This window comes from Aotus nancymaae, unplaced genomic scaffold (assembly GCF_030222135.1).
Source record: "Aotus nancymaae isolate 86718 unplaced genomic scaffold, 86718_ANA_hifiasm-v0.15.2.pri h1tg000029l, whole genome shotgun sequence".
NCBI classification, from domain to species: Eukaryota; Metazoa; Chordata; class Mammalia; order Primates; family Aotidae; genus Aotus; species Aotus nancymaae.
Genome location: NW_026988442.1, coordinates 36,537,911 through 36,561,290, shown reverse-complemented (window position 1 = coordinate 36,561,290; position 23,380 = coordinate 36,537,911). Strand labels below are relative to the sequence as shown.

Sequence of the window (23,380 nt, the reverse complement as noted above, 5' to 3'; positions counted from 1 at the left end):
ACCCCAAGCCCAAGTAACAGCTCTCAGGTGACCCTAGGCCTTCTGTGACATTGGTTGCCATGTGACATCAACCCATGACAGGATGCAACAATTAACCAAGCAAAATGTCACACAAACAATTGCAGAAGAAAACACAAAAGGCACCTAATAAATATTGCTGTGCATAAGTTTGACATTTTTGCAGATAACTGAAAGGAAAATTTTCACTTACAGATTCAAGTTCCTATGAAAAAATGTCCCGGTGATACCTTTAGGCATTATTATCTAGAATAGGCGTCAATAGCTATTACATCTTTAACGTTTGTACTGACAATTCAGACTCAGAAGTGTTCCATCAAATGAAGATGAACATTTTGATATTGCTAAGAACGCAGACGTCCTTGAAGCGTGTTCCTTTCATCAGTTCTGCTAGCTTAACTTCCACAGCTGGCCCTGTTTGAACTCCATTCTCAAGCAGCCAAACTCTTCCCAGCACTGTCCCCACGTTAGCAAAAGAAGCAGAAAGTTAATTGGTTTTTAAGCTGCTGTCTCCCTGCATTCATCACCAAGGCACATGACCAGCTCTTGCTGTAGTGAAGGCTCATTTATGCCCAGGCAAAGACTCAGCACTCTTTTGTCTCAGTTTATTTGACAACTGCTAGTAATTAGAAAATTACCTCTAAATTCATCTTTCAGAAACAACTAAAGTCCAGTCTAATTGCCAAAGGGGAGCTTAGTCTATAACTCCCTGACAGATTGCTGGAAAGAGGCCAGAGGGAAGTCTTAGGAAGAAAGCAGGCCTAGGGTGGCAAAGCCAGTAGACAAAAGGTGCATTGGTACACGTTAACCACGGAGCCCTGAGCCCTCCACCTCCTTCCTGTGCATGAGGTCCTGGAATGCCCGGTGTCATGGAGTCCATTTGCAAGAGCCGAATGCTCGCATGGGGCTGATGACGGAGCAGACTGAGGTTAGGGAGTTATGTGTGCTATGTCTGTGGTTGTCAAGATCAGAAACACCAGCAGTGCCCTGGCTCCAGTTCACAGCAAGAACTGAAAACTCAGATGTGCATTTGACATTTGGACTTTCTACGTCCATGCAGCAGGTGAGCGCTGGACACTGCTCAAAGCTCTAAGGAAAACGGAGAGCAAGACAGACAGGGCCCTGCTTTCCTGGGGTCTGCCTGCTAAGGGGAAACAAGCAACAAAGAGCCAACCCATCAAAAGAGCAGAGAGGAAAGATCTAGAACATGGGAGTGGGACAGACATTGTGTGTGGGGAAGGGGAATATTTTAGAAAGCAGTTGCTTTGGGAAAGTGCAGTTTGGATGAGAAGGAACGTGTGGGCCACGTTTATATCTCAGGGAAGATCCCCTCCCGAAGTGGGCCTGAGCTGGGTGTTCAAGAGGAAGGCTGAAGCTGGGGAGGCTGCAGCTCCAGGAGTAGTGTCGTGGGAAGGGAAGGAGGCACAGGCGGAAGGAGCCACTGGAGACCTGGCGCACGCGACCCATATGACAAGCGGCGGTAAAACGATGCTACCTTAGAAGAAGGAGCCAGCGCCTCATCCTCCTCCTAGATCAAATTTTCAAGGTCACCAAACCAAAGACTAATCCCCTTACACTTCAGCCCAGGCTATTCAAAACAATAAAGACTAAACAGGTCCCAAGTGGGCATCTCCATTAAGGATAACCTGATAAGGAAAATGTTTCGGTCGTAACAACGTTTGTGCCTTCAGGCCTAGAGACAGGGATCAGCTCAGTCATGGTTATGACCTTTATAGCTGTAAGAAAATAATTACAGCCTCCTGACGCAGATGGCGGCTGGCCTGCGCTGTACGGAGTCATTTGCCACTCACTGAGTGAAGCACCTGCCAGCCAGCACCCTCAGCACAAGGACACCTCGAGAGATCATCGTGTCCCCTGCCCGACATGGAGAAACCACAGACATTCCAGCTGCAAAGATCACAACAACAACGAGCCAAAAGCACCGTCCTAGGTAAACTGGAGACACGATAAGAAAGAACAAGAAAAGAACGTTCTAAAATATAAATGGTTTTGGCGGGGGGCGGTGGTTCATGCTTGTAATCTCAGCACTTTGGGAGGCCGAGGCAGGTGGATCACTTGAGGTCAGGAGTGCTAGACCAGCATGGCCAACATGGTGAAACCCTGTCTCTACTAAAAATACAAAAATTAGCTGGGTGTGGTGATTTGAGCCTGTAGTCCCAGCTACTTAGGAGGCTGAGGCAGGAGAATCACTTGAACCCAGGAGGTAGAGGTTGCAGTGAGGTGAGATTATGCCACTGCACCCCAGCTTGGATGACAGAGTAAGACTCCATCTCAAAAAAAAAAATACACACACACACACATATATAAATGGATTATGGTTTCATGTCATATGTCACTCCCTCACTTAAACTCATAAATGGTTTATGGTTTCATGTTACTCCCTCATTTAAACCCTCCAACGGCTTCCTGTGAAACATAAATAGAGTCAAACTCCTTACCAGGGTCTGTCTACACGGCTCTGCAGGAGTTGGGCTCTGTCTCTTCACCAACTTCATCAGGGCTTTGAACACAGGGAGGAGGGAAGAGAAGGGGCTCAGAAGCGGCTGGTGGGGCCCAGGCAGACACAGGGGAAGGGAGATTTGAAGGGGTCACAAAGGACGCTTGGATTAGACTCAGGTAAAGAGAGGGACAAGGGACAAAACAGCATGCGGAGGAAATGTGTGTCCGTGTGTGTGTTTCCCTGTCTGTGTCCGTGTGTGTGTTTATCTATCTGTGTGCATGTGTGTGTTGGGGCAGATGTCTACAGTAAGGTATCTTTGAAGGTGGTGAGATAAAATTTCCTATGAGGATTAGGTTCCGAACACAGTCAAAATTACATATGGTCTAAATTCTACAAGAAATTTCCTCAAAAAGCTGCAATAAACTCTCAGTTTCAACACAACAGGTCCAGCACAGCCAGCTGCTCCTCTCTGTTGGAAACGCACACTATTTCTCTGGCTGGCACCACTGAAGTATTGTCACATCGTTGGGAGCTCTGGCGAGAGCCCTGTAGTGCCCTCACACACTGATTTTGTGTGTACCTGTGGTGACAGCTCTGTGTGCTTTCCAGCTTCCCAGGCACTGGTGTGGAGCCCAGAGTATCCTTCTCTGCCTAAGGGCCTTCCTCAGAGTGGGGGTCCCCTTTAATCCATGTGCAAACACCCACTTCTTGGGAAGTGGGGGACACCCCAAGAGCGCCCCTTGACTGCAAGCGTGGGAGGAGATGGGTGAACTCCTTGCCCACAGTCCTTCTGGCGGACAATCTGGGAAGCATTCTGGAAGCCTTTCTGGCATTAAAGCATCCGTGGACTACTACAGCAGTGGCCTCATAATTCGCCCTTATGCTGGCTTTCCCTTCGTCCGCGTGTCATTCTCCTGCTCCCTCACTTCCTTCCGGAATCCTTTCCAAATAAACCACCTGCACCCAAGCCCTGGACTCTTGGTGCTGCTTCCAGGGGAGCCCAACTAAGACGGGGCTAAGACTTAAGGACAGTGCTGAACCCCTCAGATTGACTCACCTCAAGAAGAACATGGATCTGAAACTGACCAAGAGTGAGCTGCTGGTTCATGTCTTGACTCCACACATTCTGGGGAGTGGGCACAGTTGGTGGGGCGGTGGCAGCTGAATCCTCCAGCTTGAGGCCAATTGAGAAGGGTCAGAAATGCCTGGCAAAGAAAACTGAGCTGCTATAGGTAGGCACACTGGTTTGGGGAGAGGGAGCCAAAAGAAAAGAGGATTGGGTATGGGACTGAAATACAGCATAGGATCAGAAGTCGGTTTTGGGTTCAAGTCCTGATTACACCACCCACCTCCCTGCCTTGAGAACTTAGACATAATATCCATGTCCCCATCTCTCCAGGAGGAAAACTGAGGCAGTGTATTCCAACATGACTTTGTAAGCTTTAGAACATTATGCAAATATTAATTATTATTTCCAGAGCTCTCATTTTAGAAAAGCAATGACTTATCGGGTTAGTAACGTGCTTACAAGTACTTTTTGGATGATTTTTTCCTTCTTTGTTTTCTTGTTCTGTGACTTTTAAAAAAATGAAAGAAAGAGGGAGAGAAAAGAAAAAAGAAAGAAAGAAAGAAAGAGAAAGAAAGAAAGAAAAAAGAAAGAAAGAAGGAAAGAAAGATCCAGGATAAAGGTCACCAGCTGGTGGTGACCAAATCTAGTTCACGCGTATGTTTTGCCTGGTTGACTAGAGAATTTGAAATTTCTTTTAATTAGTTGCCACTGTTTAAAACTCAGGAGAACTTACTTACACACCTTCATCTGTCTTCTCTAGAAAAATAAGATGAGCATACAGCTCTTCATGGTTGTGGTTGGTGGAACCTGGGACAGAGGACACCTGTCCCTCTCCAGCTGCCAAAGTCATTGACTTGCCTGGTTCCTGCAGGCAAATCCCTCTGTAACCTTTGTCCTGGGTTTTAAAATATATCATTTATTCATAATGTAGGCATCTGTGATATCTCATTTATGCAATCACTGCCACTACACTGAGTAGGATTTGGGGCTGCCGAAAAAGATGAATTCCATAAAAGGGACACCCTCTCATGCTTCACCACCTCCCTGATGCCTTCTTTCCCCTAACCATGAATACCCCTTGTGCTCAAGGACCCAGCCTCAGGACAGCTCCTGTACACCATCTGCTCCTCACCAGAGACTGTCTGCCAATGCAGAAAGGGATTGGGCCCCACCGTTTTTGTGAAATGAGAGGACTTTGGAGTATGAGCTATTCAGGATTAAAATCAATATCCTTTTCAGTAGTATCAGCATAGTTCCAGCATTACACTACAGCAACCCAGATGGCCTTTCATTTCTAGATAAGATAGGCATGAACCTCCATATAAGCCTTGTGGAAAATTCCAATGTCCTTCCCAAGACTTCTGCTAGTTCCGGAAGGGGTTACATTCTTACAGTCATCTGCATGGGGTGAGGGAAGAGGGTGGATGTGGCTATAAATGGGTAGCTTGAGGGATCTGTGTGGTGATTGGCTGTTTTACATCCTGATTGTGGTGGTTTCACATGTGATAGTGCCACACAGCCACACACACACACACACACACACACACACACAAATGTGCACAGGGAGAACTGGTGAAAATCTAAACAAACTCTGGACTGTGCCAATGTCAGTTTCCTGGCTTTGATATTGTACAATAAAACATAAGAAGTGCCCATTAGGAGAAATTCAGGGAAGAATACATGGAACTTCCCCGTATACTTGGGTTTTTTTGTTTGTTTGTTTGTTTTGCAATATCCTGTGAAACTATAATTACTTTCAAAACAAAAAGGTTTTTTTGATTAAACACAAGCTAAAGTGGCAGACATTGTGCCCAAGCTCCCCGCTCCGGGTTCATCCCACGTGCTGATCACTCTCCCCTTCCCACGATGCTGTCCTGCCCTGCACGTGCTCACAGACGGGCAACTGTAAGAATTAAAGAAAGAGGAAAGAAACACAAAAGGTGGCTTGATGGTCAAGACAGGTTTGTTATAGAGAAAACAAACCTGAGAGGGGTGTCTGGCTGCGTTAGGTCAGAGGCACACTTTCCTACAGACTAAGAGGTTTTAAGGATTTAGGGTAGGAGAGTTTTTATAAGAGGCTTGGACTGCTTCTGTGTCTCTCTGTTGTGCTTATCTGGGAGGGAGAGTTGTGCATCTGTTCCCAAACATCTTTCTGCAGCTGCAGGCATACCTGCTGAGTCTGCTTTTAGCTTCTCTATCTTAGTGCACCTAAAGGGAAAGGAATGTGTTTATTAAGGCCCACTGTTTTACTGGGACCCATTATGAGGGTAAAGTTTGGCAGTTACCCAAGAGACTTTCCCCCCACCTCCCTCTGGACCCCAGCTGTCCTATCTGTGTTTTACTGTCTGCTCTTTCTGGCTGCTTGTAGTTAGAAGAGAAGTGATTTCCTCGAAATGTATGAGGCTAGAGAGGGATCTGGAACTTAAAGGGGTGGTGTCTGTCCAAGATGACAGTGCTCCTGCTCTGCCAGGAACTAGCCTCTCTGCTACACCACACCACAAGCACACACAAGAAACCACTCCCCAAGGCTTTTGTGAGTGCCGCAGAGCATGTTGACGGCTTGAAGGAGACACACACAACCGGTCCTTTAGTAAGATACATCTTCAAGCAATATTTCAGCCAGTTTGCAGGACTGTTGGTCATCCACTTTTCCCACTTCCTCTCTGCTCTTTTCATGTCCCACCCCTTTGAAATCAAACACTCAAACAGCAAAAAGCAAAAATGATCAGTTCCTCCTTTCTGATGCAGAGTCCTTTGGCTTTCTCCCTTAGTGTCTTCATCAGGGTCTTCCCTTCCACCCTCAGGTAAATTGTCAAGGTGATTTTCTGAATCAGGACAGTTCTGTTGTCAAGTGAAGAGTGAACAAGCTGCACCAAACAACGTCCCCTCCCCTGGTCCCGGGCTCTGAGAGCGTGTTTCCAGCTGGAGCCACAACTTCTGGGAGTCCCGGTTAATTTCCCTCCTGCAGCCTCCCTCTGACCCATGCCAGCCTGCTCTGTTCTTCTTTCCTTCCTTCCCTTTGCAGGTACTTGGTCAGCCTTTCCCCAGGGCAGCCCTAAAGACCCAGACCTGAACAGGAGCCCCTCAAGATATGGAAGGCAAAGCAGTCTCCTCCCCATGAGTCCTCTTATTGACCTAAATATAGGTCGATATTTCACTTGTTCCAAATGAAAATTGTCCCTTCCCTGTCCAGGGCAATGATTTTGAATTCTAATTCTGGAGAACATATAATTTGGAACATGTATCAGTAAGAAGCCAGAGGTATTTTGAGCAGGAAAGGTAAATCGTGAATATATTTTCAGCTTGGGGATTCTGTTTTATATTGTTTTATTACAGTAAACAGCCTTTATAATTTCTACAAATAGAGATATTAAAGAAGTGCTAAAGTGAATATCATGTTAAACTTAATATAGACAACTAATCTATCTAAACCAATCTAGATTAAACCAAACCCACTGCAAATTTATTTTGAACACTCAGCTCTTAGAACCAGGTAAACTCATTGCACAATTCAGGTTCATTCATTCAGCAGACATCTGTTGATTGATTGGCATGTGTCGTGCACCAATCTGGTACTGGGGAGAAAACCACAGCAGAAAGAACCCTCACCTTGCCCTAGGGGAGGCACATTGGACATTTCCATTACATTTATCTTAGCAGATCATGAGCACCCAATTTTTGGAGGCGATACCAGCAACATTTTTTTTTTTTTTTCTGACACAGTGTCTTACTCTTTCACCCAGGTTGGAATGCAGTGGTGTGATCACCGCTCACTGCAGCCTCTGCCTCCCGGGCTCAAGCCATCCTCCCACATCAGCCTCCCATGTAGCTGGAACACAGGCATGTGCTACAACACTCAGCTAATTTTTGCATTTTTTTTTTTTGGTAGAGATGAAGTTTTGTTATGTTGCCCAGGATGGTCAACTCCTGGGCTCAAGTGATCCGCCCACCTCAGCCTCCCAGAGTGCTGGGATTACAGGTGTGAGCCGCTGCGCCTGGCCCCAGCAACTTTTAATCCTGGGGGAAATAAAGGAGACAATGAAAACCGGGGTCGCAATTTTTGATTTTTTTTTTTTTGAGATAGAGTCTCACTCTGTTGCCCAGACCAGAATTCAGTGGCATGATTACAGCTCACTATAGCCTCAACCTCCTGGGCTCAAGCAATCCTCCTGCAGTTGTAATTTTTAATAGGGAGGCCTGGGAAGGCTTCAGAGAGAAAGTAGTTGAACAAAGTCTTGCAGAAAGTGAAAGAACAAGTATTGGTACTCAGGGGCAAGAGCATCCCCGCAGAAGAAGTATCAAATGCCAAGCCCCTGGGGTGACAGACAGCGTGGGGTGTCTGAGCAACAGCAAGAGGCCACGAGGTGGGAGCGGGTGGAAGACAGCGTGGCCTGCTGTGATGTCTGAGAGGAGGAGGGAGCCGTGGAAGGGTCCTGCCTGGGCGTGGTGGTGTTTGGAGTGGTGGCGTGATAGATGGTTCAGGGTAGGGGCCGGAGGTAAGGAGAGGTGGCCAGGCCCTGAAGACACTTTCGAGGTAGATACATTTGCTGGTGGACTGGATTCAGCTGTGAGAGAAAGAGGACCCTCTAAGGTGTTCAGCCAGAGTGTCTAGAAGGATCCCCATTAACTGTGATGGGAAGACTAGATAAAACAGCATTCAGGTGGAAGGGAGCAAGTGTTCTGCGTTAGGCAAGCTATGTTTGCCCATTAGGCAGCTCGACAGGGATGATGGGGGGCAGGTGGGTCCCAGGATCTGGAGTCAGGGAAGCAGTCCCCAATGGAGAGGGACATTTGGAAGCCATCATGCACACATGGTTCACTGAGAGCATCAAAACTGAATGAGATTCCCAGTGGAGAGAGTGCAGAGAGAGGAAAGATCCAAGGGCTATGCTGGGGTTCCCCCGTCACTTCTTGAGAGGCCAGGAGGAGAAACGGAAGCAGCACTGAGATGAGGATGTAGCCGTGAGGAGGGAGAAGCAGAGGTGCGGGGCATCCCGGACGCAGGAAACTACTATACAAGTTTCCCCCAGCTGCTGTAATAAACAACCACAGACTTTAAGAGTGGCTTAGAGAGACACACATGTATACTCTCACAGTTCTGGAGGTCAGGAGTCTAAAATGGGTCAGCAGAGCTGTGTCCCTTTTGGAGGCTCTAGGGGAAAATATCTTTCTTTGCCTTTTCCAGCTTCTAGAGGCCACCACCATTCCTTGGCTTGTGGCCCCGTCCTCCATCTCAAAGCCAGCAACCTCTGATCTAATCTCCATCTCTCTGCTTCCTTTTCACATCTCCTTATAACTCGGATTCTCCTGCCTCCCTTTTATTAACCCTTTGGATGACATTAGGCCCAGCTGAAGCATCTAGCATAATCTTTCCACCTCAAGATTCTTACCTTCCTCTTTGCACTATTAATGTGTACTCTTTAAAGCAATTATGTGAAGGAGAAAAAGTAGTCCTTCACATCAGCCCCTTCATCATCTGCCTCCCAAATGACCATTCATGGGTTACAATGCACTTTCCAGATCCTTCTCCCCCAAGATGCTTGCTTTCAGAGCCCATTTAATGGGGGCAGGAAGGGGGCCTCCAGCTGAGTATGCTAAGCATGAGACATGAATTATCTCTCAAATCTTCCAGAAAGCTCTATGAGGGGGCAGCGTCATAATCCCCTTTTCACAGAGAGAGAAATAGAAAGGTTAAGAAACTTGCCCCAGGCCAGGCACGGTGCCTTGCACGTGCAATCCAAGGAGGGAATGCAGGAAGGTAATAAAGCTTTTATTTGCTTATTTCTAAAGGTTTCTTCATGGATAAGTAGAAGAAGGTAGAGGTTTTAATGATAAAGTTCTGGAGAGTTCCAGAACACTTGACACACTTTTACATAACAGTCGAATTCCCCATTCTTTTACTCCACCTCTTCCCCTTTACAAACATTACAAATAGTCTTAAGAATTCTCTCTTGGGCCTCATGTGTCCCAGAACTCCTCACATCTGTGGCCAAGTCCATGAGCAAAGCTGAACTGCTCGTTCAATAAGGGTACACCCTCTCTGTGTTCATATCAAAGTTCAAAGTGTAATGCTCTGTATATAAACAATGTTTGCCCAATAGGTTAACTGACATGTTCTGAAATGGACACTCCTTTGTAATTCATTGGTTGAAATCAGGTGAAAGAGAGCGAAACTGTTTATGTACTTTTATGGTACAAATTATCTTTATAACACTTACAGGAGCAGACACCATGTAAGCGTGGATGAAATCATAGTTTACATTCCAGTTGCTGGTCAGGCTTCAGAGTGATGATAAATAAATACAGAAGAACCAGCCGTACAGAAGAAACACTTGGTGTCTACCCTCTAGTTCTGCTGTTTGACAAGGTAGCAACCCACTCCCCAGCTGTTTTTCCTGAGAATTCAACTGATTATAGTAATGCATGCAGTTGAGGCAGTGCTAATAAATCTTAACACTAAGACCTACTTCCTGGCCTGTTGTGTATTAAATTCTCTTTGCCTTAATGCAGGTTCATAGTATATCTAGGGAAACTGACACATAAAGTGTCAAAGCTGGAAATTCTGGGCACCAGATTACATTTCAGAAAAGACTTCTGAGCCAGGTGCGGTGGCTCATACCTATAACCCCAACACTTCAGGACGCTGAGGCGGATGGATCACTTGAGGTCAGGAGTTCCAGAGCAGCCTGGCCAACATGATGAGAACCCACGTCTCCACTAAAAATACAAAAATTAGCCAGGCGTGGTGGCATGCACCTGTAATCCCAGCTACTTGGGAGGCTGAGGCAGGAGAATCACTTGAAACCAGGAGGTGGAGGTTGCAGTAAGCCAAGATCATGCCACTGCACTCCAGCCTGGGCAACAGAGCGAGGCTCCATCTCAAAGAAAAGAAAAGAAAAGCCTTCTGAGTTCCCCATTTCTCCACAATATAGATATCACAGTTCATTATAAATGCCTATGGCATGAATAGACAACTGTCAAATGGAGTAAAAAGTTCTTGAAGGTTTCTTAAAATGAAGAGGTCAACGACATGATTAAATTGTCCAGGTAAATATCACAGCAGTTAAACTCACCATGACATTTATTTGTGTAGGGCTGTGGCTGTGGGATATAAAACACAGATTCAGCCATCATATATGCCAGAGAGGCTGTAAAAAAGAGTGGCCGAGGGCCAATGGACTCCAACACTCAGTTATTCCACAAATTGTTGTCAAGGGTCCTGTCCCAGGCACTTTGGATACAACAGTGAACAAAACTCACAAAGATCCCTGCCTGTGTTGAGCTTTCTTACCACATATATTACATAGCACATATATGGGGAACATATGTAGAAATATGTATTTAATGTATATCTAATATATAGTTTTTAAATATAAGCATATATATAATTTGCCATGTGGAAATTAACAAGAAGCATAATAAGTATCAAATTATAAAGCATTTAAGACAAAGTTCCCTGAATCACTGTTTCCACCACTTGAGCAAGTTCTTATTTTTTTACTTTTTTGGTTTTTTGTTTTTGTAGAGATGGGGTCTAGCTATGTTGCCCAGGCTGGTCTCAAACTCCTGTCCTCGAGTGACCCTCTGGCCACAGCCTCCCAAAGCACTGGGATTGCAGGTATGAGCCACCGTGCCTGGCCTTGAGCAAGTTTCTTAACCTTTCTATTTCTTTCTCTGTGAAAAGGGGATTATGATACTGCCCCCTCATAGGGCTTTCTGGAAGTTTTGAGAGATAACTCATGCTTAGCATACTCAGCTGGAGCTCTCCTTCCTACACAGACTGTAGAGCAATTCCAGCCTTCACTCACCACTTCATTATCGAGCTCTTTTATCCCCTGGGTACTTCAAATACTGATGCGCTTACCAAGTACCTCGTAAAGATTTTACAGTCAACTTAGGGGAGCCGGGAACAACTGTGTAGTAAACCTCATGAACTTACTTTGCAAGCAGTGAACACGGTATTTTTTAAAGATAACGACAGCACTCAATGGCCTGTCTCATCCACTGCTGCGCCATAGAATGTTTTTTCAAAATATGTTTCTAATTCTGACTTGTCCATCTTTATTTGCATCTATGCCCTTTCCAAATAATGCTCTGCAGCTCATGTCTCCCCATGCCCACCCAGTCAGACACACATGCTGGGGATAAATCTCAGCCCAAAGGGCTAAGTAGAACGTTCCAACATTTGCTTTCAGCAGCCACGCAGTAGCACAGCCTCCCACATCAGTCCCATTTGTATGGTGTAAGTCTGCATTGGTGTGACCCTTCACTGGCATGAGCCTGCACTAGTGTGAGCCTGCACTGGTATGAGCCTGTATTGGTGCATGCCTGCCCTACCTAGTGTGAACCTGTCCTGGTGTGAGCCTGTCCTGGTGTGAGCCTGTACTGGTGTGAGCCTAAACTGGTGTGAGCCTACACTGATGTGAGCCTGTCCTGGTGTGAGCCTGCACTGATATGTGCCTGTAGTGATGTGAGCCTGTCCTGGTGTGAGCCTGTCCTGGGGTGCGCCTGCACTGGTGTGAGCCTGTCCTGGTGTGCGCCTGCACTGGTGTGAGCCTGTCCTGGTGTGAGCCTGTCCTGGTGTGTGCCTGCACTGATGTGAGCCTGTCCTGGTGTGAGCCTGTACTGGTGTGAGCCTGCACTGGTGTGCGCCTGTCCTGGTGTGAGCCTGTCCTGGTGTGTGCCTGCACTGGTGTGAGCCTGCACTGGTGTGAGCCTGCACTGGTGTGAGCCTGTCCTGGTGTGTGCCTGCACTGGTGTGTGCCTGCACTGGTGTGAGCCTGTCCTGGTGTGTGCCTGCACTGGTGTGTGCCTGCACTGGTGTGAGCCCGTCCTGGTGTGAGCCCGTACTGGTGTGTGCCTGCACTGGTGTGAGCCTGTCCTGGTGTGCGCCTGCATTGGTGTGCGCCTGCACTGGTGTGAGCCCATCCTGGTGTGAGCCCATACTGGTGTGAGCCTGCACTGGTGTGTGCCTGCACTGGTGTGAGCCTGTCCTGGTGTGTGCCTGTACTGGTGTGAGCCTGTCCTGGTGTGTGCCTGTACTGGTGTGAGCCTGTCCTGGTGTGTGCCTGCACTGGTGTGCGCCTGCACTGGTGTGAGCCTGCACTGGTGTGAGCCTGTCCTGGTGTGCGCCTGCACTGGTGTGAGCCTGTCCTGTTGTGCGCCTGCACTGGTGTGAGCCTGCACTGGTGTGCGCCTGCACTGGTGTGAGCCTGTCCTGGTGTGCGCCTGCACTGGTGTGAGCCTGTCCTGGTGTGTGCCTGCACTGGTGTGCTAGAGCTGCCGTATCAAAAGACCACAGACCAAGTGGCTAAGAAAACAGACATTTTTTTCTCATAGTTCTGGAGGCTGGAAGTCCAAGAGCAGGGTGTTGATGAGTTTGGTTCTCCCGAAGCCCCCTTCTCTGCACAAGGCCATCCTCTTGCTGCTCTCGCAAGGCCTTTCCTCTGAGCATTTCCCTGGCATCTTTTCCCTTCTTCTAAGGACCTTAGCCAGGTAGGATTAGAGCCCCTCCTCTCACTGTCATTTTAATAATTGCCTCTTTGGAGGCCCTAATTCAGTCAGGTGGCTTAGTTCTCCCCCACCCCTACTGCCCCCAAAGGCCTTCGTTTAAACTTAATTACCTTTTTAAAGGTCCTACCTCCAAATATGGTGACATTCGTAGCCCCTGGTACTGGGGGTTGGGACTTCGACATATGAATTTTAGGGGACACAGTAACATGTATATAGCCCCTAACTGTGCCACACATGTTGCAACACCTTCCTTTGCTTTGAGCACATTGCCTGATAAGCTGATAGTGTGGACCCACCACAAAGCAACACCACCTGCAAAACACACGCGTTACAGCCAGCTGGCAGCTGGGAGAGCAAAGCTCGCCTGTCCACCATGTGGAAGTCCCCAAACATCAACTACAAAAGGCATAATAAATATCACCGTCAGCTGGAGCAGGCACTGGGGGAATCCACGGCTGGCCCGTCACCACACCTGGGCATCTGTGAGAGACCAAATGGCATTTACAACGAGGAGGGCCTGGGTCTCAGCAGGGTTTGGATGCAAGCAATAAGACACACTTGGTCCCCTGACATCCACTTCCGGCACAGCCCCTGGGGATAAGGAGGACGTGGGTCTGGATGGAGCGGGGACAGAACTCTATAGATGAAAAGGCTGGACAGGTGCATAGCACTGGTTAAAGGGGAAACTGAAGCCCCTCTGAGGAACTGAGACTTGACAAGGAGGGTGAGAGCCCAGGAGTCCACTGTTCTTTCACCCGAGACTAAATACAAGCACCTTGCCTTGCAGCCTATCTTAATCCCCCCAAAAAAACAGAGATGTAAAGTTTACCTGGCAGAAACTGCTCCGTGCACTCAGGATACAAATAGGATCCCACATCCTACTTTTCTAAACAGTTTCCTGGGCCGCACAGGCCTATGAGAGGAAATCCAGCAGGTCTGGCTTGGAGCACCTCCCCGCAAATATTATCCAAGAACGCGGGGAAGGAGCAAAGTTTAGCAACTGCAGGCCTGTCTCCCCTGCCTGCTTGGTCCTCGCTCCCCCGCCTCAGCCCTCCCCTGCCATCTCTTTCTCTTTTGAAGCCCCTTTGTCCCCTTCAAGTCTAACTCAGTTTCCCCTTTCTCTATCCCTCCTCCCACTGGCTTTAGATCACCTTTTTAAAAAACACCTTTTAAATTGGTATTTGAAATTTTCTAAACATGATTCTATAATATAAACTCTGAAAAACTATCTAGCTGCATGAGTGTCACAGCTATCATGCAAAATTACCCAAAAATGCACTAAATATGTGCTGACTGTTCAAGCAGAAAGACTCATTTAAATGATTTAAAATAAGTCATTGTCGCACACTACTTTCCCAGTGACCTTTGAATATGTATTTTCTCCATATGGTACACATGCTGTGACAGAAACCCCAGACACCACCCAGAAACTAGGGAGCCAAGAATATCACTGCCAAACGCACTACCACTGGTACCTGCGTGTCTTTCAAAACTGAATTTCGTTCTATCTTTAATACTACTGAAAATGAAAATAATCTTTGAGTATATACTATTTGCAGATGACACACAAAGAGGGAGCTGTGGAGAGCGGGCAAATGTAGAGAAAGCACTTTGATGGATACAGAAAGTTCTCTGGCTATGGATGGGAGGGAAATCCATCCCTGGGACTGGTAGATATGTTTAAACAAAAGAAGGTTTCACGCACAAGTGAAACCATTTCTTCATCCAGGTCAATTTTCGTCACTCCAGGGGTTTTGGGGATTAACCTCCAACCACCTGTTTGCCACACTTTCTCCTTTGAGCTGTTGTTTTTGGATCTGTTTTTCGCAGCATACAAATATTGACTCACAATCAGCAAATAAAATGCCATTAAAATTTTGAAACAAAAGTGAAAACAACAGTTCCTGGAATGTTGTAAGCTGTACCTTAAAAGAAATCAGCGAGGTACAAATTATTTCAATCACTCGTTGGCTCCAGATTTGCATTTTTAAAAATCTGGTTGGAGGTATCAACCCAACTTCTTCTAGAGACCATCAATACGATTAATTTCCATTAAAAGTAATTGACCAAAGTTAAAACACATATAACAAAATGAACCACTTTAGAGTGAACAGTTTAGTGTGCTTCAGCCCGTTCAGAGTGTTGCGGCCCCATCGTGTTTAACTTCTTCCTGGTACACGCCTGTCCTCCATGCCCCCACCCTCCCACCTGCCCTAAATGAGCTCCCGGGAAGAATGCATGAAGTCCAAAGCACCCCGGCTCCACCCGCTGCCTTCTCTCCCTTTCCAACCGCCACATTCCTGCCCTTTCTCTGCTCGACTCCCCTTCTTCTCCCTCGGAGGCTCATCCTCCTCCACACCCGCCTACAGAACTTCTCTCTTTTCTGCCCTCGTCTGTCTGCCTCGTCGTCCCCTCTTCCTCGTTCCTTGAGCTCCCTCTGCTCCCTCGAGGTTACTCAGGACCCTACAACTCTGCACACCTCAGTGCCCCGGGGCCCTCGGAGTTCCTCCCCTTTCCCACCACAAACCCTCTTTCTTTCCGTTTATTTCCATCCCCATCCCCTGACCCCCACATCTGGGGTCCCTGTCAGTTTCCATCACCCCTGTCGCCCTATCTCCTCCACCTTCCACATCTCCTTCCCTGCACATTCCCAGCGCCCACCTGGCTCCTGCTCAGGTCTCCATAGCTCCTAGGGGGCCCTCCTCGCCCTCCACTCCTGCCCTGACCAGCCCACCCCACCCCATCTCCCAGAATCCTTGTAAGGTCTCTCCCGCCCCAGTCTCCGCTGTGTCCATTTCCCACCCAAGTCTCTTGGTGCCCCTTCCCCGGCCTCTCCCACTTCCCCTCCTTATCCTTCCACTGGCCCCCACCCCTGCCTAGGTCTCCCAGCGCTCCCTGCAGGGCCCTCCTCCTCCCCCTAATCCATTCCTTTCCCTCCCAAGTCTCCCAGCTCCCCCTGCAGACCCTCCTCCCCTCCTTATCCATTCCTCACCCCCCACCCCCACTCAGATCTCCCAGCGCCCCCTGCAGACCCTCCTCCCCTCCTTATCCATTCCTCACCTCCCCACCCCCATTCAGATCTCCCAGCGCCCCCTGCAGGCCCCCCTCCCCTCCTTATCCATTCCTCACCCCCCCACCCCCACCCAGATCTACCAGCGCCCCCTGCAGACCCTCCTCCCCTCCTTACCCATTCCTCACCCCCCCACCCCCGCCCAGAACTCCCATCGCCCCCTGCAGGGCCCTCCTCCTCCCCCTAATCCATTCCTTTCCCTCCCAAGTCTCCCAGCTCCCCCTGCAGACCCTCCTCCCCTCCTTATCCATTCCTCACCTCCCCACCCCCACTCAGATCTCCCGGCGCCCCCTGCAGGCCCTCCCCCCTCCTTATCCATTCCTCACCCCCCACCCCCACCAGATCTCCCAGCGCCCCCTGCAGGTACCCCTCCCCTCCTTATCCATTCCTCACCGCCCTCACCCCCCCAGGTCTCTCAATGTCCCCTGCAGACCCTCCTCCCTTTCTTTTCCATTCCTCACCCCCCCCAGGTCTCCCAGGGCCCCCTGCAGACCCTCCTCCCCTCCTTATCCACCCCCCTCAGGTCTCCCAGGACCCCTGCAGACCCTCCTCTCCTCCTTATCCTCCCCCAGCGCCCCTGTAGGGCTCTCCTCTTCTTATCCATTCCTCATCCCCCCACCCAGCCCCCCAGGTCTCCCAGCGCCCCCTGCAGGCCCTCCTCCCCACTTATCTCCTCCCCAGGGTATCTCAGTGCCTTTTGCGGGCCCTCTTTTCCTCCTTATCCACCACCCCCAACAGGTCTCCCTGGCCCCCTGCAGGCCCTCGTGCCCTCCTTGGCTTACCCCTGAGATCTCCCAGCGCCCCCTGCAGGGCCCTCCTCGCTTCCTCACCCACCTCAACACAGAGGTATTTCAGTGCCCCCTGCAGGACTCTCCTCCCTCGTTAGGCACCCACCTACCCAGGTCTTCCAGCAACCCCTGCAGACCCTCCTCCCCTCGTTATCCACCCCCTCCAGGTCTCCCAGTGCCCCGTGTGGGACCCTCCCCCGCTCTTCACGCACAACCCCATGTCCACCAGTGCCCCCTGCGGAGCCCTCCCCCTTCCCCTCCCACCTCCCCCCTCCCCCTCCTCCTCCCCCCTCCCCCTCCCCCTTCCCCTTCCCCCCTCCCCCCGCCACAGTACATCACCCCTCCCCCTCCCCCGCCACAGTACATCACCCCTCCCCCTCCCCCCGCCACAGTACATCACCCCTCCCCCAACCCCGCCTGGCTCCGCCCCCTCGCGCCCCCTCTTTCCGCCCCGCGCCTGCGCACTGCCACCCTCCACTCTCGCGCCAGCCTGGCGGCGGCGGGCTGCCTCCTGCAGCACCTGGCGCACGAGGTGGAGCCCACAAGTGACCGACGCAGTGGGCAGGGCACACCGGCCACGCCTCCGGCGGTGAGGGGCCGCCCTGGGCAGGGTCAAGCCCTGCAGCCCTCCTCCAAGAGCAAGGGCTGTTCTGGACGTGGGCGGAGGGGTTGGCCGGAAAGGCCCGAGGGCGGGCGGCAGAGGCTGAGGGGCTGTCCGGGAGGGTGGGGCGGGTGTAGGGGGCAGCGTAAAGCAGGGGCACTGCCAGACCTCCAGCGGGGTGTGGTTGGCCTGGCTGAGGCCTGCTTGGCCAAGTTTGGGTGGGGTCGAGGCCACTAGGCCCAAAGCCTGCCTGGCTCTGAGGGTGCTAGGTATAGAACCGTGCACGAGGGGAACATCCGCCCGAACCTCACTTGGCCCAGGATGGGCACTGGCCCAGAGCCTGCTAGGGCTCAAACCTTGCTACGCTCGGGATATGCATATGCACTGACCCGGAGCCCGAACCTCGCTAGGCCCAGGATAGGCACGGGCCCGGAGCCTGCTAGGCAGAACCCTGATAGACTCAGGATGTGCCCCAAGCCTGCAGAGGCCCAAACCTGTTCCTCCTAGAGTTTTGTGCAAAATCCTGCTTCAGCCTAAATCCCACTTAGCCTCCACCCCCTCCTAGACCTAGGCCAGATCAGCATTGTCCTGACGCTATTAGGTCCAAAGCCTTTTGAGGCCAGACCTTGTTTCAACTCCAAAGCCGACTAGGCCCCGGCACCCCCTCTTCTCTGCCTGTGAAAACCGCTTGCTTCTTGCTCATACAGGCTCCAAGTCATCATGGCAGCCACTGAGATCTCTGTCCTTTCTGAGCAATTCACCAAAATCAAAGAACTCGAGTTGATGCCAGAAAAAGGCCTGAAGGAGGAGGAGGAAGACGGAGTGTACAGAGAGAAAGACCACCGGAGTCCTAGTGAGTTGGAGGCCGAGTGTACCGCTGGGGCCCTCCAGGACCTGGAGGAAGAGCTGGAGCTGGTGCCCGTTTCCTCGGAGGAGACTGAGAAGCACATCCTGACCCTGCAGATGGCGCCCTTCACTTCTGAAGCTTTCGAGTTGCAGGATTTGAGCTCGCTGAGCCTACAGCAGCAAGAAGGGGGGCAGGTGATGGGGCAGCAGGCTGGCCCTGGGTTGCTGTGGCTTGAGGAGGGGCCCCAGCAGAGCTTGCAGCAGTCTTTGGCCATTAGTGACCAGGAAGAGCTGTACTCTCTGCAAGAGATGGAGGTGTTGCAGCTCCACCTTTTAGAGGATAATGTGATGGCCGGTGAAGAGAGTAAGTTAGCGGCGAGCCTGGCTGAAAGTGCTGGACTGACTAAGGTACAGCTGGTTTTAATAAACCAACCCCTTACATGAAAAGAAAAAAAATTCAAGTCAGCTTTTATGTAGTATTATGTCTGGACAAGGTATTTTTCGAATTAAAGACAGTAAAAATACTTCCCAGGAAAATCCTGAGAGATCTTACGTTCTTTTTTTAAAAGATTTTAGAAGTTGTGCAATTGGAATACTGTAAGGTACATTATGGTTTTTTGTTTGTTTGTTTGTTTGTTTGTTTTTGAGACGGAGTTTCGCTCTTGTTACCCAGGCTGGAGTGCAATGGCGCGATCTCGGCTCACCGCAACCTCCGCCTCCTGGGTTCAGGCAATTCTCCTGCCTCAGCCTCCCGAGTAGCTGGGCCTACAGGCACGCGCCACCACGCCCAGCTAATTTTTGTATTTTTAGTAGAGACAGGGTTTCACTTTGTTGACCAGGATGGTCTCGATCTCTGTACCTCGTGATCCACCTGCCTCAGCCTCCCAAAGTGCTGGGATTACAGGCGTGAGCCACACATTATGTTTTTTAAAAAGTGTTAAGTTTCACTGCCACAGCCCTGGTGCTAAATAACATTGTGATGCATAATCTTCAAGTTTCGCTTTGCTTTTTGTATTCTGTGGTTTATCCAGGCAAAAATTTAATCATATTGAAATTAATAGTGTATTTGTTTGAATATTTATTGTTGTTATCTAGCTCCAGGAAAGGCAGGAGAAGGAGCAGTTATTGCCTGAAAGAAGATTGGCTGAAAGAACAAAGGAGCAATTCTTACATTTGGAAGCGATGCCAGGAGACAAAGGAAGTGACGAAATCTTTCTGAAAATTTCAGATTTAAACATGGAAGAACAAAAAGATCAACCTATAGCTGTTCCAGCAAATGTTGAAAAGGCCAAATCTGCAAAAAATCAAAGGCAGACAAAGGGTAGGCTAACTCATCTCATAGAAGACACTCCGTAAAACTGGGCTGCTGTTTTTCTTTATGGGAAGGTGATGGTAATTGAAGTTTTAAGTAGTTGACTTTTAGTTGCTTTCAAAATGTCAGGAAATGGGAAAAATTTTAAACTAATGTTTTGCATTTTGCACACAAACGTTTTTAAAAGCACAGTAAAAATGTTCCCGCAAAGCCTTGTGCACATAAGCATGGAAGGCCAAGCCCTGGTCTTTGCTGTCTGATTTGCAGCTCCAGAGGGATATGGGAGACAAGTCGTTACAGGACAGGTGGTGAGGCCTTGTGTGCTTCAGGGCCAGGAGAAGGAATAATTCCTTCTTCAGGAAGCAGTGGAGGGTGCCTTCTAAGGGAGGTGATATTTAGGTGAGTCCAGGACAAAGAAGCCATTAAGACAGGGATCATGATTCCAGGCACTAGGAAGTGGTCTGGGCGTGTAGCTCTGAAACTATCTGCTTTGTATGTGAAGGTGGAGAGCTCTACTGTGTCTGTAGGGCTGGGTGGGTGGGTGCTGGGTGCTCAGAGAGGTGGAGATTAGGGAGACCCTGAAGCAATATAAAAGCCATGTTAAACTGAGATTGCATTCCAGCAGCCCACAGGATGAATCTGTCCTATGAAAATGATTTGTTTAGCTTATGTTTTAAAAAATATTAGTTTCTCGCTTATTTAAATCAACAGATTTCACCCAAAAAAATTTCCGTTTCTAGCTCTTTTAAAAAATTATATCTTGCAACATTTGGCACAGTTTCCTTCCTTCTGGCAACAGGTGCCTGGGATTGGAAGATGACTTGGTGCAGAAAAGGAGAATGCTGCCCAAACACACTGCCACCACCACCTCGTTCTTCTTCCATGTGGTCAGGGCCCTTCACTTAGGTTTCTTGCCTCTGCCTTCCATAGGTGATTGAGTTTGCAGCCTCTTGGTATATAGTAGTTTCTCATGTGTTTAAATCAAGAGCTTTGTACCCCACATTTTATCATTTCTTGCTCATTTTTAGGTTTTTGATGTAGTCACAAATTTGTAGAACCATCACCAACCACTGTCTAAATTCCAGAATATTTTTATTACCCCAATAAGAGGCCTGTACCTGTTAGGCAGTTGCTTCCTACTCCCTTCCCCTGCCAGCCCCTGGCTACCACTCATCTATTTTTTGTTTCTATAGATTTTCCTGTTCTATACGTTTTCCAGAAGTTGAATCATATATGTATACCATGTGGCCTTTTGTGTCTAGATTCTTTAGCTTAGCATAATGTTTTCAGGGTTCATTGGTATTGTAGCACATGTCAGTGCTTCATTCATTTTTAACGGCTAAGTAATAATCCCTGTATGGGTACACCACATTTTATTTATCCATTCATTCATAGATACACACTGCAGTTGTGTCTACCTTTCAGCTAGTGTGAGTGGTGCTGTTATGACCGTCTGCGTACAAGTTTTTTGTTTGAGCACCTGTTTGCAATCCTTTTGGGTATATACTTACAAGTGGAATTGTTGGATCATGTGGTTACTCTATATTTAACTTCTTGAGGAGCTACCACACTATTTTCCATGGCAGCTGCACCAGTTTGAATTTCCACCAGCAGTGTGTGTGGCTTCCAGTTTCTCCACACCCTCACAATGCTTACTTTCTGTTTGTTGTTATTGTTAATTACAGCCATTCCAGCAGACATGAAGAGGCATTTCGTTGTACTTTTGGTTTCCATTTATCTAATGACTAAGGGTATTGAGTATCTCTTCGTGTGCTCATTGGCCACTTATGTATCTTCTTTGGAAAAAATGGCTATTCAAATCTTCAGCCCATTTTTAACTGGCACTTTGTTAGCTTCCCAGGGATGCCAAGACAAAGCACCACAAACTGTGTGACTTCAAACAACAGAAACATACCTCTCACAGTTCTTAAAGCTGCAAGTGTGAAATCGAGGTGTTGGCAAAGCCATGCTCTCTTGGAAGGCTGTAGGGGAGAATATATTTCGTGCCTTTCTCTTAGCTTTTCGTGTTGCCAGTAGTCATGCCATTCATTGGCTTGCAGATGCATTGCTCCAGTCTCTGCCTCTGTTATCACATGTAATTATTCCTATGTGTCTCTGTTTGTGTCTTTTTATATTTTGGGACTGTTATTAGGTGCATATATATATTTGTTTGTTTGGTTGGTTGGTTGGGTTATTTTGAGATGGAGTCTCACTTTGTCTCCAGGCTTGAAGTGCAATGGCACAGTCTCGGCTCACTGCAACCTCTGTCTCCCAGATTCAAGCAATTCTCCTGCCTCAGTCTCCTGAGTAGCTGAGATTGCAGGCATGTGCCACCACACCCAGCTAATTTTTGTATTTTTAGTAGAGATGGGGTTTCATCATGTTGGCCAGGGTGGTCTCAAACTCCTGACCTCAAATGATCTGCCTGCCTCTGCCTTCCAAGTGCCGGGATTACAGGTATGAGCTACATATGTGCCTGGCCACATACATGTTTATAATTGTATCCTTATGATAGATGGACCCTTTCATTATTATATAATGCCCTTTTGTCTTGTATAACAATTTTGTCTTAAAGTTAATATAATCTGATATTTGTATAGCCACCCTGACTCTCTTTGAGTTACTATTTGTGTGGAATATCTTTCTCCATCTTTTTACTTTCAGCCTATTTGTCTTTGAATCTAAAATGAGTCTTTTGTAGAAGATAAATAATTGCATCTTGTTTAGTGTCCTTTCAGCCAATCCCTACCTTTTCACTGGAGAGTTTAATCTCTTTACTGATGAAAAAAAAAGGGGGTGCTTATCTCATTATTTCTGTATTTGTTTTTTAAATGTCACATCTTTTATTCTTCAGTTCTTTCATTACTCCTTTCTTTTGTGTTGAATAGCCACTGCCCAGGGTATCATTTTAATTCTTTTATTTTTTATTTTACTTACATTTTTGAGTTATTTTCTTTAGTTGTCCTTGGTATTACATTTAACATCTCAATTTATAATAATCTGGTTAAGTTAATGCCAATTTAATTTCAATAGTATATAAAAAAACTTTGCTCCTATATAATTCCATTCCCTGCTCCACTTCCTGTTGTTATTGTCACGGAGTGTATCTTTATAAATTATATACCATCAACATAGATTTATAATTATTGCTTTACGCTTTCTTTGAATCAGATAGGAAAAAAGAGGATTACACATTAAAAATGCATAGTCTTTTATATTTGCATATGTTGTTACTTCTACCACTGTCTTTATTTTTTCATATGGATTTGAGTTATTGTTTGGTGTCTTTTCATTTCAGCCTGTTGGAGTCTCTTTAGCATTTTTTTTATAGGATAGATATGCCAATGACAGGCTTGCTCAGTTTTAATTTTTCTGGGAATGTCTTAATTTTGCCTTCATTTTTGAAAGGAGGTTTTGTCAGACGTAGAATTCTTGTTTGATGTTTTTTTTTCTTACAGCACTTTGAATGTCATTCCACTACTTTCTGGCCTCCATGATTTCTGATGACAAATCAGCCATTAATCTCATTGATAATCCCATGTATGTGACAAGGCATGTCTGTCTTGCTGCTTTCAAGATTCATTCTTTGTCTTTCAGCAATCTGATTATGATGTGTCTTTATGTGGATCTTTTTTACTTTATCCTGCTTGAAATTTATTAAGCTTTTCGATGTATAGATTTTTCGTCAAATTTTGGGAGTTT

The 23,380-nt window shown here is 47.8% G+C and overlaps 1 protein-coding gene across 1 annotated transcript in view; it reads left to right on the top strand.

Moving 5' to 3' along the window:
- Positions 1-18,240: 18,240 nt before the first annotated feature.
- Positions 18,241-23,380, top strand: part of CTCFL (CCCTC-binding factor like) — a 28,683-nt gene continuing 23,543 nt past the window's right edge. Inside the window, exons 1-2 of the mRNA XM_064382907.1 lie at positions 18,241-18,774; positions 19,462-19,687. Coding sequence (XP_064238977.1) covers positions 18,241-18,774; positions 19,462-19,687 — 760 coding nt within the window. The remainder of the gene's footprint in view (positions 18,775-19,461; positions 19,688-23,380) is intronic.